At 47.4% G+C, this 17,027-nt stretch overlaps 1 protein-coding gene across 5 annotated transcripts in view; it reads left to right on the top strand.

The window, feature by feature from the left end:
- Nucleotides 1-17,027, top strand: part of PPP1R7 (protein phosphatase 1 regulatory subunit 7) — a 318,429-nt gene that overhangs the window by 251,316 nt on the left and 50,086 nt on the right. For 4 of the 5 annotated variants that reach the window (XM_033957511.1, XM_033957510.1, XM_033957509.1 and 1 more), the window contains one exon: nt 15,771-15,857. The exons of the other annotated variant lie outside the window; for it this stretch is intronic. In XM_033957511.1, coding sequence (XP_033813402.1) covers nt 15,771-15,857 — 87 coding nt within the window. The remainder of the gene's footprint in view (nt 1-15,770; nt 15,858-17,027) is intronic. 5 annotated transcript variants of the gene reach the window in all.

The following is a 17,027-nucleotide window of genomic DNA, read 5'->3' as shown; positions in this document are numbered from 1 at the left end:
TCTGCACCCAGCAACCTACCATCCTTTCCTCCCCTGTCAGGCTCTGCACCAGAACCTTTCCTTCCACCCCTCCCCTGTCAGGCTCTGCACACAACACCCTTCCTTCCTCCCCTCCCCTCCCCTATCAGACTCTGCACCCAGCACCCTTCCTTCCTTCCCCTGTTAGGCACTGCACCCAGCACCCTTCCTTCCACCCCTCCCACTGTCAGGCTTTGCACCCAGCACCCTTCCTTCCACCCCTCCACTGTCAGGCACTGCACCCAGCACCCTTCCTTCCACCCCTCCCCTGTCAGGCTCTGCACCCAGCACCCTTCCTTCCTCCCCTCCCCTGTCAGGCTCTGTACCCAGCACCCTTCCCCCTTCCACTGTCAGTCACTGCACCCAGCACCCTTCCTTCCACCCCCTTCCCTGTCAGGCTCTGCCCAGCACACTTCCTTCTGCCCTTTCTCTATCAGGCTCTGCACCCAGCACCCTTCCTTCCATTTCAGGCTCTGCACCCAGCACCCTTCCTTCCACCCCCTCACCTGTCAGGCTCTGCACCCTTTCTTCCACCCCTTCCCCTGTAACGCTCTGCACCCAGCACCCTTCCTTTCTCCCCTCCCATGTCAGGCTCTGCACCCAGCACCTTTCCATTCTCCTCTCCTTTCAGGCTCTGCGCCCAGCACCCTACTATCCTTTCCTCCCCTGTCAGGCTCTGCGCCCAGCACCCTTCCTTCCTCCCCTCCCCTGTCAGGCTCTGCACCCAGCACTCTTCCTTTCTCTCCTCCCCTGTCAAGCTCTGCACCCTGCACCCTTCCTTCCCTCCCTCTCCTGTCAGGCTGTGCACCCAGTACCTTTCCTTCCCTCCCTTCCCTGTCAGGCTCTGAACTAAGCACCCTTCCTTCCCTCCCCTGTCAGGCTCTGCACCCAGCACCCTTCCTTCCTCCCCTTCCCTCTCAGGCTCTGCACTCAGCACCCTTTCATCCTCCCCTCCCCTGTCAGGCTCGGCACACAGCACCCTTCCTTCCTCCCCTCCCCTTTCATCCTCTGCACCCAGCTCCCTACCATCCTCCCCTCCCCTGTCAGGCACTGCACCCATTACCCTTCCTTCCTCCCCTCTCATGTCAGGCACTGCACCCTTCCTTTCTCCCCTTCCCTGTCAGGCTCTGCACCCAGCACCCTTCCTTCCACCCCTTCCCCTGTCAGGCTCTGCACCCAGCACCATTCCTCCCCTCCCCTATCAGGCTCTGCACCCAGCACCCTTCCTTCCATTTCAGGCTCTGCACCCAGCACCCTTCCTTCCACTCCCTCACCTGTCAGGCTCTGCACCCTTTCTTCCACCCCTTCCCCTGTAACGCTCTGCACCCAGCACCCTTCCTTCCTCCCCTCCCATGTCAGGCTCTGCACCCAGCACCTTTCCATTCTCCTCTCTTTTCAGGCTCTGCACCCAGCAACCTACCATCCTTTCCTCCCCTGTCAGGCTCTGCACCAGAACCTTTCCTTCCACCCCTCCCCTGTCAGGCTCTGCACACAACACCCTTCCTTCCTCCCCTCCCCTCCCCTATCAGACTCTGCACCCAGCACCCTTCCTTCCTTCCCCTGTTAGGCACTGCACCCAGCACCCTTCCTTCCACCCCTCCCACTGTCAGGCTTTGCACCCAGCACCCTTCCTTCCACCCCTCCACTGTCAGGCACTGCACCCAGCACCCTTCCTTCCACCCCTCCCCTGTCAGGCTCTGCACCCAGCACCCTTCCTTCCTCCCCTCCCCTGTCAGGCTCTGTACCCAGCACCCTTCCCCCTTCCACTGTCAGTCACTGCACCCAGCACCCTTCCTTCCACCCCCTTCCCTGTCAGGCTCTGCCCAGCACACTTCCTTCTGCCCTTTCTCTGTCAGGCTCTGCACCCAGCACCCTTCCTTCTTCCCCTCCCATGTCAGGCACTTCACCCAGCATCCTTCCTCCACCCCCTCCCCTGTCACGCTATGCACCCAGCACCCTTCCTTCCACCCTCTCCCCTGTCAAGCTCTGCACCCAGCGCCCTTCCTTCCACCCCTTCCCTGTCAGGCTCTGCCCAGCACCCTTCCTTCTGCCCTTCCTCTGTCAGTCATTGCACCCAGCACCCTTTTTTCCACCCCCTCCCCTGTCAGGCTCTGCACCCTTCCTTCCACCCCCTCCCCTGTCAGGCTCTGCACCCTTCCTTCCACCCCCTCCCCTGTCACGCTCTGCACCCAGCACCCTTCCTTCCATCCTCTCCCCTGTCAGGCTCTGCACCCAGCAACCTTCCTTCCACCCCTTCCCCTGTAGGGCTCTGCACCTAGCACCCTTCCATCTTTCACTCCCCAGTTAAGCTCTGCACCAGCACCCTTCCTCCCCCTGTCAGGCTCTGCACCCAGCAACCCTTACTCTCTTCCCCTGTCAGGCTCTGCACACAGCACCCTTCCTTCCACCCCTCCCCTGTCAGGCTCTTCACAAAGCACCCTTCCTTCCACCTCTCCCCTGTCAGGCTCTTCACCCAGCACTCTTCCTTCCACCCCTCCCCTGTCAGGCTCTGCACCCAGCACCCTTCCACTCCTCCACTGTCAGTCACTGCACCCAGCACCCTTCCTTCCAACCCTTCCCTGTCAGGCTCTGCCCAGCACCCTTCCTTCTGCCCTTCCTCTGTCAGGCACTGCACCCAGCACCCTTTCTTCCACCCCTTTAACTGTCAGGCTCTGCACCCAGCAACCCTTACTTTCTTCCCCTGTCAGGCTCTGCACCCAGAACCCTTACTTTCTTCCCCTGTCAGGCTCTGCACCCAGCACCCTTCCTTCCCTTCCTCCTTCCCTTATCAGGCTCTCTACCCAGCACCCTTCCCTCCTATCCTCCGCTGTCAGGCTCTGCACCCAGCACCCTTCCTTCCTACCCTCTCCTGTCAGGCTCTGCACCAAGCTCCCTTCCTTCCCTCCTTCCCTCCCCTGTCAGGTTCTGCACCAAGCTCCCTTCCTTCCCTCCTTCCCTTCCCTGTCATGTTCTGCACCAAGCACCCTTCCTTCCCTCCGTCCCTCCCCTATCAGGCTCTGCACCCAGCACCCTTCCATCCTCCCCTCCCCTGTCAGGCTCTGCGCCCAGCACCCTTCCTTTCTACACTCCCCTGACAGGCTCTACACACAGCACCCTTCCTTCCCTCCCTCTCTTGTCAGGCTGTGCACCCAGCACCCTTCCATCTTTCCCTCCCCAGTTAAGCTCTGCACCCAGCAACCCTTACTTTCTTCCCCTGTCAGGCTCTGCACCCAGCAACTCTTACTTTCTTCCCCTGTCAGGCTCTGCACCCAGCACCCTTACTTTCTTTCCCTGTCAGGCTCTGCACCCAGCACTCTTCCATCCTTCCCCTCCCCTGTCACGCTCTGCACCCAGCACCCTTCCATCCTCCCCTCCCCTGTCAGGCTCTGCACCCAGCACCCTTCCTTTCTACACTCCCCTGTCAGGCTCTTCACACAGCACCCTTCCTTCCCTCCCTCTCTTGTCAGGCTGTGCACCCCGTACCCTTCCTTTCCTCCCTCCCCTGTCAGGCTCTGCACCAAGCACCCTTCCTTCCCTCCCCTGTCAGGCTCTGCACCCAGCACCCTTCCTTCCACCCCTTCTCCTGTAAGGCTCTGCACCCAGCATCCTTCCTACCTTCCTCCCTCCCCTCCCCTGTCAGGCTCTACACCCAGCACCCTTTCATCCTCCCCTCCTCTGTCAGGCTCTGCACATAGCACCCTTCCTCCCCCTCACCTGTCAGGCACTGCACCCTGCACCCTTTCATCCTCCCCTCCCCTGTCAGGCTCTGCACCCAGCACCCTTCCTTCCACCCACTCCCCTGTCAGGCTCTGCACCCAGCACCCTTCCTTCCACCCCTTCCCCTGTTAGGCTCTGCACCCAGCACCCTTCCTCACTCCCCTCCCCTGTCAGGCTCTGCACCCAGCACCCTTCCTCATTCCCCTCCCCTGTCAGGCTCTGCACCCAGCTCCCTTCCTTCCATCCCTTCCCCTGTCAGGCTCTGCACCCAGCATCCTTCCTTCCTCTCCTACCCTGTCAGGCTCTGCAACCAGCACCCTTCTATTTTTCCCTCCCCAGTCAAGCTCTGCACTCAGCACCCTTCCTTTCCCTGTCAGGCTCTGGACCCAGATCCCTTTCTTTCTTCCCCTGTCAGGCACTGCACCCTTCCTTCCACCCCAACCCCTGTCAGACTCTGAACCCATCACCCTTCCTTCCACCCCTTCCCCTTTCAGGCTCTGCACCCAGCACCCTTCCTTCCATCCTCACCCCTGTCAGGCTCTGCACCCAGCAACATTCCTTCCACCCCTTCCCCTGTCAGGCTGTGCATCCAGCACCCTTCCTTCACTCCTTCCCCTGTCAGGCTCTGCACCAAGCACCCTTCCTTCCCTCTTTCCCTCCCCTGTCAGGCTCTTCACACAGCACCCTTCCTTCCACCTCTCCCCTGTCAGGGTCTTCACCCAACACTCATCCTTCCACCCCTCCACTGTCAGGCACTGCACCCAGCACCCTTCCATCCACCCCTTCCCTATCTGGCTCTGCACCCAGCACCCTTCCACCCCTCCCCTGTCAGGCTCTGCACCCAGCACCCTTCTTTCCACCCCTTCCCCTGTCAGGCTCTGCACCCAGCATCCTTCCTTCCACCCTCTCCCCTGTCAGGCTCTGCACCCAACACCCTTCCTTCCCTCCCTCCCCTGTCAGGCTCTTCACCCAGCATCCTTCCTTTCACCCCTTCCCCGTCAGGCTCTGCACCCAGCACCCTTCCATCCTCCCTTCCCTTATCAAGCTCTGCACCCAACTTCCTTCCTTCCCCTGTCAGGCTCTGCACCCTTCCTTCCCCTGTCAGGCTCTGCATCCAGCACCCTTCCTTCCCTTTTCAGACTCTGCACTCTCCCTCCCAGGCTCTTCCCTCTGTCCCCCCTTTATGCCCTATCTTCATACCTCTTGTGGGAGTTGGTAAGGAAGCCACTCAGTGCCGGAAGCAGTGCCAAATCGTGCAGCTGCTCGTGCAGCTCAGATGAAGAAATTAGATCGCACAGCTGGTTAGCAGCAAGGCAGTAGTTTGGAAAGTGTGCTCCTGCCCGCTGCCCCTCCACCAGCGATCGGCAGAGGTATGATATGGCAGGGAGGAGGAGCGGGACAGAGCCTTGTGGCGGCGGCCTTAAAAATTCTGGGAGGGGGCATTGACCCGAATATAAACAGAGCGGAGCAACCAGGAAGGAAGCGCAAATGTTGCACTCCTGCGTTGTGCATCACTCTTCTAAGACAAAGGCAGCCATCCAGGAGATCACGCTGGACCACCGTCACTAAAAAAGGTACCGGGGGGGCTGCGGGCGGCTTCTGGCAGCTTTGGGGGTTTGCAGGCTTCCCAGCAACAGACGCACCTACATGTAGAGGAGGAAAAACCAAGAAGAAAAAATTCTGAACCAAATTTTTTTTTCTTGGTTTTTCCTCATCTACAGGTCAGTGCTTCTTATGGTCCGAAAAGTTAGTGTTGTGCATTGATCGCTAAAAAGAAAAATTGGTGCTGCACCTGTTTTGTTTTGCTTTTTGACTCTGGAGTTCTGTGCATCTCTCCTTAAGTTTCCATGCTGCAGAAATTCTATTGGAACTCCTTTTTTCCGTAGAAATGCATTTGGGCCATATTTTGAAGGACTTATTATTTGGCCTATTTTTGAACTTGGTATGCCTTTATACTAATTTGTTATTTTTGTATTGATAAATTCTTATTGAATGTTTTACTTAACAAGAGCAAACCCCAAACACCCTTCCCTAACTTCCACCCCCCATTCCCAATCCCCCATATGAAAACTATCCAACAGCAGCATTTTTTGTAATGAATGCTGAGTTCTTTATACTTCTTTCCCTCCTCCCACGTGCCAAGTTTCATCACATTCCATTACTTTCTCTCTGCTAGAGAAACTCCTCACATAGAAATGCATTGGGTCATTTTGGGAGGGGGTTATGTCTTGGAACCCCAAAGCTGATTGGGCTCATTTTCAAACTTATGGCTTTATCAGGCTGTTCCTCATGCCAAGTTTCTCCCCATTCAATTTTCAGAGAATTATTCCCCCCCCCCCAAAAAAAAAAAAAAGATTTTCTCAATCCTTTTTGTATAATTTTTTTGCTACTTCGTTGTGTTGGAAAGCAAAAAATGCAAGGAGAAAAGGGTAAGGTGACAGCTTTCCAGAAACCTTTTATATATCATTCAGTGCAAACAGTGTAGAGAAGGATGCTACATGGGAGAAACCAATATCATTAAAAATTGTAATGCCAACCAGAATATCACCTCGTGGGATTGCATTCCAGAATACTGCATCAATGATTTTATGGTGGTGATATTAACAGGAAATTTTAAGACAATCTAGGAATGCAAGACCTTTGAGATCAAAATAATAAAACATTTTGGGTTAGATTCACTAACCCTCCGATCCATGTGCGATCAGTTTCCGTTTGCATGCAGGCCGATGAATTCACTAAAGGCCTACATGCAAATGAAGACGATCGTTGGCACGCCCCCAGCCAACTGCACAGATCGCTAAAGCCCTGATAGTAGTGACAAGAGAAACAACCTCCTGTCACTGCTGTCAGGGCTTCTGCCGGCTTTAAAATTTTTTTTTTTTTTTTTTTTAATAATTGGGAAGGAATGGTGTGACGTCATCAGAGAAGATGGTAGCCTAATGAGAAGGCTCCGTCTTCAACCACCTTGTGAGCTAATTGAATGCAATTGACAGCTTCTTAGATAACTTGAAATGAAGGAGGAAACTTCCCTTGTTGATTTTGTGGCAGCTTATGTCGTTAGGGCTCAAGAATAATATGCTTCTGACTCAAAATTGTAAGCTGTAAACTACAGTGCTGACTTCGTACTCAAGAAACTCAGCGATGATCAGCTGTAATTGAATCGCTCAAGAATAATATGCTTCTGACTCAAAATTGTAAGCTGTAAACTACAGAGCTGACTTCCGACTCAAGAAACTCAGTGGTGGTCAGAGTCGAGTCGGATCGTTACATTGTCAGCGCTAAAGAAGGAGGTTTCCTTGAGGAGGAAAGTTTGGCAGCTAAACCGCTGTTAATGTTTGATCAACTGTCGGGCACGAGCGCTGGGTCTGACAGTGAATGAAGGCGAGTGCAGTCACCGGCGGTCTGTAGCATTGAGCTGACAGTAAATTTGTCTGCCTGCCTAATCTAAAAATGCTCTATCTGCTTGCGGTCAGAGGAGTGTTTTGGAAGCTGAAGTTGAATGAAGATTTTATGATACCAGTGACGGACATCTATATGGCGGTTTTTACCATTGAGAGCTGGAATCAGCTGTTAGCGTTCAAGGGTTTTGGCAGATAGACGCTGACAGTTGTATGATGCCTGAAATAGCTGTCGGATCATACTACAGTGCTCAAGAAAGAAGCTTCTGACTTAAAAGTTGAAGAAGGAAACTGTTTGGCAACTAATAAAGAAACTCTTATGCTGTCAGCGGTGGTCAGTTGTGTGATGCTTGTAACTGACTGTCGGAGAATCTAATTGTTAGCGCTCAAGAAGGAAACTTCCTTTTCAGTGAAGGAGAAAAGTTTGGCAGCTGAATGATGTAATGTGCGGTCAGTTGTGTGTATGATCAGCTTTCAGGCACCAGCGATGACTGCTACACAGGGTGAATGAAGGAGAGTGTTGTCAGAGGCTGACTGAAATTAACTGTTGGATACTAGCGCAGATGTTTAAGCTGACAGTGAATTTGTCTGCCTGCTTGATCTAGTTTTCTGAAAGTGCTCTATCTGTTTGCCTGCTTTGGCTCTACTTGTCTGCATTAGGAATTTTGGTTTTATGCAGTGAGAAAGTGTGGACACAGATTGTCAAGCAGAATCCAGACGGATATCAAAAGTGAATCTTTGCTGCCATCTAGAGGTTGTTTAAAACAGCAATCTGTATCATTGACATTATTCTCTGGACTGAAACATGTCTTCGTGGAGAAAATTGGACAGTTATGGATTTGTTGGTAAGAAGTTGGGAGCTTCAAAATCGGTGGAAGTTGGTTCGCAAGAAGCTAATTTAATGGAATTGGGAGCTGAAAAAGGAAATGAAATAGACCATCATGATAGTTCACAGGAGGCGCCGGATTCTTTGAGAGATCTGCTTCTGGATATTCGAAAAGAAATGCAATCTCTGCGTCTTGATGTGACTAAAGCTGTAACGGATTTAAAGCATGAAATTGGGGAGTTGGTGAAATGACAAGACTTGGTGGAATCACATGTTAACACCATGACTGAAGACATTATTGCGGTACAACAGGAAGTGGCAAAAGTTCACATGGAGGAGGTGGCAATTTTAGATAAGTTGGAAGATCTAGAAAATAGATCTCGGAGGTGTAATTTAAGGATCAGAGGGGTTCCGGAAGAAAAGGCTTATTTGGATACTCGCCGAACTGCTTTGGACATTTGTAAAGACTGTAAGGTTTGTTAGTGGCCCCCACAATATATGGTTGGTGGGGTCACTTGAGAGGCGCCCTTACAAACGCCAGGTCCCAGGTTCAGTTCCCTCACTGAAGATTCAAAAAGGCACAGCCAGAGGTGATTGCATAAAGAATATATTATAGAAATAGGCTTACAGAAAAGCAATATTTATAAGCATTACAATTAAGCATTACAATTAATGAGAGAGCAACGCAGTTTCCCTGCCTTACAGAGTTCAGAGGAAAAGAGAGACATAGAAGCCTGAAGTTCCAGGGAAAGGCAGAGAGAGAGAAAAGGGGGATGGGGTGATGGTCCAAGCTTCGTGTTCCATAGATAAAGAGAAGGATAGACAGAGAAAGAGAGAGAGCTCCCTGTGTGTTGCAGAGAGGAGGCTTTTATAGCTTGGAATCCTATTCTGAATATAGAAAACTATTGAGCTTCAATAGAAGTTAAATCTCCCCCTCCTTAGTAAACTTGTGCTAGACAGCCGAAGAATAGGCTATGATCAAATGTAATTTCCAGTATGCCTCTGACAATAGTTTCTGATTAACTTTAGTTATCTGTGCACCTGGACCCATTGTCCTAAACACCCTCTTAATCAGACATTAACACATTAACACCTTTTAGCTAATCATGATTCAAGCAGGGCTATTTAACAACGTCTTTTCGGGCCATATGAAACAGTCTGCCTACACTCAGGGTCTATTTGCATTCACATGCCAAAGTCAGATTGATATAATTTCCCATAGGCCTTTGCTGACATTAGTTATGCCAACTGAAAATGCTGAATGCTAGCAATAGCTATGCTGACAAAGACATTCTCACTACTGCAAAGATAGGTAGGGGACAGGTATCTGAGATTGAAATTGAAAGAGAGCATAGGGCTCTGGGACATCCTAAATCCAAATTTCCTCAAGACATTATTATGTGTATGGGAAGCTTTCGAATGAAGGAAGAAATCTTTCAAGCGGCAAGAAAACTAAAGGATTACAAATGGAACAGTTTGCGATTGGATATTTATCAGGATATAGCAGCAGTTACCTTACGAAAAAGGAAGAAGATGCAAGAGGTGACTACCTATCTTCGTAAAGAGTATTAAATATAGATGGCTTTTTCCATTTGCTTTAGCTTTGACTGTGGGGAGTTCAACTAGTCGTGTTCAAACTGTAGTGGATGCTTGGTCGATATTACAAAAATTGGAGCTCCTAATCTTCCGGTGAAAGAATATGCTGGGACCAAGGAAAAGATATAATTGGTTCTTCCGGATGGCATCGTCAAACCAGAGGAGCCTCAGCGAAAAGTACAGGAAGTCGACTGGATTAATAAAAATTATTGTCAATCCTGGACCTTTTTATTGGTTTGCATATAGTGTGAGGATATTTGGAGGATTGCTGAATGGTTTGAATGATATTTGAGTGCGGATAGTTTGTTGATTGGTTTGCTAAGGTTAATATTGATGTTGAAATAGGGGTGGGTCTGTCTGAATGTAGTATGGTGTGTTGAAAGGGATATTCTGAAGGTGGGGATTTTTTAGATGTTTATCTGGAAGTTGGAGAAGTATTTTGGGGTGGTTGGGATGATGAGGTTACTTCTTTCTTGTGATCTTAGGATCTATATGGTAGGTCTTGAGATACAATTTTGGGTAGGGTTTAGGGGGGTGGGAAATTATAGTGGTATAATAGGGGAAATGTTGGGAATAAAGGGATGGTTAAAAGGAAAAGGTACTCTATCTAGCTTTGAAACTGAATGATCAACTGATGTGAGGATGGAACTTGGTCAATGGCTGGGATGGCCGAGTTACACGGATTTTGATGGAGGTGTATGTGGAATGGTTAATAAAAATGGATCCTGGTTAATTTTATATCTTGGAATGTGGGAGGAATTAATTCTCCCATCAAACGTACAAAAATTTTGCAACAATTACAACATCGCAAGGTGGACGTGGCCTTTCTCCAAGAGACTCATTTAAATGATATTGAACATATGAAATTGAAGCAATGGTGGGTTGGAGAATGTGTGGCAGCTTCTGCACTAAGTAAACACAGAGGAGTAGCGATTTTGTTTCGTAGGGGCTTAGTGGATAATTTACAAATATTGAGTAAAGATGGAGAGGGACGATATGTACTCTGTCAGGGGGTTATATCGCAACAGAATTTTGTTTTTTGCTGTGTATATGCTCCAAATGATAGTGACCCAGGTTTTTTTGTCAACTTAACCCGATTATTACTACCTTTTGCTCAGGTCTTTTTAATTATTGGGGGAGACTTTAATGCTGTACATGATTCTAATTTGGATTGCACGGGGCCAGGGGGTACTATGCGTCGAATAGGGGAAAGGGAGATACAAAAATTTAGTGAAAATTTAGAATTAATAGTTTCTTGGAGGGTTTTACATGGAATTGAGAGGGATTATACCCATGTATCTCGAGCACATGGTACACAATATCGTATTGATTACATTTGGGTAACGGATTCAGTGTTTCGGAATTTGGTACAAATGGATATAGGTCCTTATACAATTTTGGATCATGCATGGGTATATGCGAGGTGGCAGAATGGTAGGGGGTCTCAAAGGAGGTGGCGATGGGTGTTCCCGCTAGCATTATATAGGGACAAAAAATATAGAGAACGATTATTGAGTACATGGGTAGATTATAAGAGGCATAATGCTCATGCAGAGGAGGATCCTATTTTATTTTGGGAAGCTGCAAAGGCAGTGTTAAGAGGAGATACAATAAGTTATAGTTGTCATATTAAAAAAGCTCGGGATAGGGAAATTTTGCGTTTGGAGAGGGATATTGTAAAAATTAGGAAGAAATATGGGCACTCGGGTGACTCAATGCTTAGACAAGAGTTGATGGAATACCAAATAACTCTAAATTCCCTTCTACATCAGCGAGCACATAAATCTATAGCTGCTTATGCATTTCAATTGTATAAACAAGGAAATAAAGGGGGAAAACTATTAACCCATTTGGTTTCATCTAAATTGGGTTCCAATAGGGTTAGAGCTTTAATAAATGAACAAGGAAAGCGAGTTATAACTGATTCGGAAATAGGAGATATTTTTTTTCGTTATTACAAGTCTCTTTATGGCCCTCCAGCAGAAAGGGGTTTATTAACAAATTCATATTTAGATGAGATAAAAGTGCCATGTATTTCTGAACGTGATAGGAAGCGTCTGAATGAGCAAATTACTCCAGAAGAAATGTACTGGGCAATTGGGAGTAGTCCTCTGCTGAAGGCGCCAGGTGAGGATGGCATGCGAATAGAGTTTTATAAACTCCTAAAAGAAGAGATTATCCATCCTCTTGCAAGGATGTTTAACATTATGGTTGATGCAGAGGCTTTGTCTGATGGTATGAATACGGCACAAATTTTGGTATTGCCTAAGCCGAATAAAGACCCTGAAAAAGCGGAATCATATCGGCCTATTTCTTTATTAAATACAAAAGCTAAATTGTTAGCGAAAATTATGGCAAATAGGATGGCTTCTGTTTTGCCCTCCCTCATTCATGATGCCCAAGTGGGATTTGTGAAGGGAAGAAGAATTGCTAAAAATATGAGAAAATTATTGATATCTTTGGAACAGAGGGCGATGTATAATTTATCTTCGGTGCTGGTCAGTTTTGATGCTGAAAAAGCGTTTGACAGGGTACGATGGGATTTATTATATGATACATTGAAAGTGTATTGATTTGGTGGTTTTTTTGTATCTGCGGTCCGTGCTTTGTATGCACATCCACAAGCTAAATTGGTGTTAAAAGATTTTGAAACTGAAAAGTTTTCTATCTATAGGGGAATGAGACAGGGATGTCCGTTATCTCCGCTATTATTTGTGCTTACTTTGGACCCCCTTATTAGGGATATATATGCAATGTCATCTATAAGAGGGATTGATATTGGAAACACAACTTTTAAACTTTCGGCTGTTGCAGATGATATTTTAGTACATCTCAAAAATAAATGTAAACCAAGAAAGGGTGTCAAATAAATCAATATAAGAAAAACACACCCTTAATGCTCAAGATTTCATATCGAATCTTCCCTAAAAGGGAGAAAAGACCTCAGTGTCTAGGGGCTCTTAAAATAGCTACCCACATAGACAAGCTGGTTTCAAATAGAACTTGAAGCCAGCAGACACATCCTTGGTCAGACAAACTCCCAAAAAGGATGAAGACGCAATTTCAGTGACATCCAAAAAAAACAGTCTATTTCAATAGTAATATCAGTCTTATCAATCTTAACACTCGGGTCACTTATCTGAAACACGCTGTCTTCTCAATATCTTCTCAATCGATAATATGAAAACTTGAGGCTTGAACGCAGGAAAAAAACGGCTCCAAAAGGGATCAGCTTAGAGCATAGCAGCTACTTCTATACAACTGCTAGCCCGCCTCCGTGTAATCCAACAGGGCTCCCCGTTTCACTAACAAGCTTCTTCAGGGATTCACCCGCTTTGTCTCCCCATTTAGTGGGCTTGTAAAGGATTGTTTCTTTTGTATTGTTTGTTCAAATTTTTTATTGTAACCCTTTTTTTCTTTGATATCATTTGATATTATAAATGTATTAAATTAAAAAAAAAAAAAAAAGACAGGCAGGCCTGTCAAAAATCCTGCAGACCTGTCGGTAACTCAGTTACCGACAGGTCTGCAGTAGTCGGGTTTGCCAATAGTAAAACCCGATTCGAAATAGCCAAGCAATTGTTAGTGAATCAATCACTTGGCTATTTTGCATGGGGTTTTACTAATTTGCATGGGAGGGTCGGGATCAGATCGCTATAGGCTTTAGTGAATGGGGTTGGAGGGAAATTTGGTCGCAAAGAGCTCGCAAACTGATCAGTACACGATCGGTTTGCTTAGTGAATCTAGCCCTTTGATACCTATCAGACAGGACTTAATAAAGACATAGGTTTTCTCTTGCATTACAAAATGTAATTTTCATTGTTTTGACACCTTCTTATCACCCTTACTTTTCTCCCTGTCTCCTACCCTACCTTCTCCTCCCTCTTCCTGAGATACTGTCATTTGAATACTTTTAATGTTTTACTGTTACTAGGGGCGTTCAATAATTTATCTACCTGAGTATAAAAGAAAGTAGCAAACAAGTTGAACAAGTTTGTGCATGTTGTGACATTTCTCAAGGTTACTCATGCACAGTTGTGGCTCAGTGCAAGTCTGACATTCCAAGAGACAGGATGTCAGGAGAGTCTTTGTGCAAATCAAGTAAGAAACTGCTAGATTTGGAGCACTGTTCAGTGATAAAATTTCTCACAAAAGAAGGGAAAAAGGCAAAGGAGATCCATGAACGCATGACTGCAGTTTATGGTAAGTCTGCCCCATTATCCTACAAAGTAAAATTTTGGAGCAAGCAGTTTAAGTGGTATCGAGAGTCCATTGAAGATGACCCTCACACTGGACGGCCTGTGGAATCAACTTCCACAGAAATGTACAAGAATGTCGAGGATTTAATTAGTCAGACAGGCGAATGAAGGTTTTCCAAATAGCTGAAGAAATGGGCATCTCAGCAGGTACAGTTTGGAAAATAATTCATGAAAATTTGGGCATGTCCAAGGTTAGTGCAAGATGGTTCCAAGAATGCTAGCTCTATGGCAGAAGGCCACGTGGCTCCAATGCTGTCAGGAGAATTTGGAGATGCTCTGTGAAGACCAAGTTAATTTTTCATCATTCTTTTATCATCACCTAATTACAGAGATCCTAAGTTCAAAATGGATTCAATGCACTGGAAACACAAGTCATCCCCCATTCCAAAAATGTTCAAGACAGAAAAATCTAAAAATGCATGAAAAAGCAATCGTTCAAGACAGAAATATTTGCAGTCAAGGCAACTAAGATGATGAAGGACTTTTGCTTCTGGAGTTCATGCCACACAAGACAACCATAACAGAGGAGAGTTATCGCCAACACAATGATTGCTTTGTGGGAATCAGTCAAGAGGAAAACTCACAGCAGGTGTGCTGCTTCTTCACAACAATGCACCTGTGCACATATCATGACAATCACAGGCTGCTGTCTGAGAATGTGGGTTTCAGCAGCTAAACCATCCATCCTACAGTCCTGGCCTGAGATTATTTCCTGTTCGAGTTTTGAAGAAATCTCTCCATGGACAGCAATTTTCAAGTGATGAAAACATTAAGGAAACTGTGAAGTCCTGGTTTGAAGATCAAATAGAAGAATTATTTTTCAAAGGGGTTAGTCCTTGCAGGAAAAGTGGATGAAGTATATGAAGCTATCAGAGGACTATATCCGCTATAATAAAACCTATGCGCACATGCACACTTCAAACTTCATGATCCATGGGTCTGTGATCTGTAGCTCTGTGCCAGTAGAACGAGCCTGTGGCGTTTTGTGTGTGGCGGTTTTCTGGCTCCTACTGTGCATGCGGAGGCATGCAGTTTTAAATTGTGACCACCAGGGCAGCGACTCCCCCTCCCACCTTAACTCCGTCTAAGAGGACCACAGACGCAAGGACTGAGAGAAGGTAAGGGAAAAGGGGTACTTCCGCAAATGTAGAGACCTCAGCACGAGGCCGGACCTGCAGCGGATGGAGCCACGGTTTGAGAGCAGGTATTGATGGACAGGGGGAGCAGGGAAGAGGTGCTGCTGGACAGTGGGGAGGTAAAAAGAAGGAAGAAGGGCTGCTGCTGGACAGGAGGAGCAGGAAGGGGTGCTGTGGGACGGAGGGAGGTAAAAGGAAGGGAGAAGGGCTGCTGCTGGACAGGGGGAGCAGTGAATGGGTACGCTGGATGGGGTGGCGGTAAAAGGAAGGGAGAAGGGCTGCTGCTGGACAGGGGGAGCAGGGAAGGGGTGCTGCTGGACAGGGGGGAGGGAAAAGGAAGGGAAAAGGGCTACTGCTGGACAGGGGGAGCAGGCAAGGAGTGGTGGTGGACAGCCGAGGAGAAAGAGAGAAAGAAAGACAGACAGACACATCTATTCTAGCACCCATTAATGTAACAGACTTAAAGACTAGTTAAAAAATAAAACAAAATTTTTTTTGTAAGCTCTCCTTTCCTACTGAGATAGGTAAATTATTGAATGCCCCTCGTATATACTGATGGCTGTCAGTACCTTCGAAAGCTAATCTAACCATGCTCTAGTTTGTCCAATATAAAAGGTTTCACCTGAATTCTTTTTGTTTTATTTCTACAGAAATCTTTTGAAATGGGAAGGACTATTAGAAAAGGGGTTTTAAGGAGGGTTTTGCTTGTACATCTCTGGCTTGTGTTTTTTGAGACCTATAGAGAGAAATGGAGAAAACATGAGAAAGCAGGATCAGCTGCAGAATGAAAGTAAACTGAGAATGTGTTTTTTTATTTTAGAATAAACTAACAACATTGGATATAGCATCCAACAAAATCAAAAAGATCGAAAATGTCAGCCACCTAACAGAATTGCAAGAATTCTGGGTAAGTGCATGTGAATACACTTCTTTTCATTCAAATTCTCATAGTAACATACAGATCTAGATCTTCCATCCAGTTTAGAATGACCTGGTTGCAGTAGATATTCTCTTTATGTTGCAGCTTCAATTCATCTGTCTGACAGATACAAAGCAGGCTTGGCCATTCAGCCTCTGCAATCATGCCAGTTTCCAATTACTGATATTGTTTTATATGTCTGACTAGTGTTTAAGCCCGTTACATTAACGGGTGCTAGAATAGATGTGTAGACTTTTAGCACAATGGGGCGCGGAGGCGTTTCTTTCTTTCTGTCTGTCTTTCTCCCTGCCCCCTTTCTTTCTGTCTGTCTGTCTCTCTCCCTGGCCCCCTGTCTATCTGTCTTTCTTTCTTTCTGTTTCTTCTCCCTTCCTTTTACCTCCCATGTCCAGCAGTACCCCTTCCCTGCCCCCCCTGTCCAGCAGTAGCCCTTCTCCCTTCCTTTTAACTCCCCCCTGTCTAGTAGTACCCTTTCCCTGCTCCCCCTGTCCAGCAGTAACCCCTCTCCCTTCCTTTTACCTACCCATATTCAGGCTCCCATTTCCCCTTTTACCTTCCCTATTTCCACCTTTTTCTCCTCATCCAGCATCATTCCATCTTCTCTCTCTCTGTCTCTCTCTCTCTCTCTCTCTCTCTCTCTCTGTCTATCTGTCTCTCTCTCTCATCCAGCATGCTGCTGTCTCTGTCTTCCCCTCCATCAAGAATCACCCCATCTTTCTCTATATATTTCTTCCCTCATCCATCACCAATTTATTTGTCAATACCTTGTATCCCTTCCCCCTCATCCAACGTGGCTCCCTTTGTCTCTGTTTCCCCTTTCCAACATCCAGTGTCATTCTTTTACAACATTTCAAGTTCAGTGACAGAGCAGCAGTAGTATCAGCTGTAAAAAGAAAGTCCACTTGCTGCAACTGGAAGTGTCCCTTTCCCCCTTCTCAGTTCCTTCAGCAGTACTGCTCCCAGTGATCATCTTTGCCTTCTCACTCAAGCCCACTATCCCGGTGCAGCAGTAACTGCACCCTCTGCCCGGGTTTCTGCAGTGCCTGCACCCGGGTGCCCACACCACCCTCCACTTTCTCTCCCCATATCACCCAGATCCCTGGGCCCTCTCCTCCCCCTCCCGTTTCCAAGGTGCCTGCA

This window comes from Geotrypetes seraphini, chromosome 9 (genome assembly GCF_902459505.1).
Source record: "Geotrypetes seraphini chromosome 9, aGeoSer1.1, whole genome shotgun sequence".
In the NCBI taxonomy this organism is placed as follows: Eukaryota; Metazoa; Chordata; class Amphibia; order Gymnophiona; family Dermophiidae; genus Geotrypetes; species Geotrypetes seraphini.
This window is presented reverse-complemented; position numbering and strand designations above follow the sequence as displayed.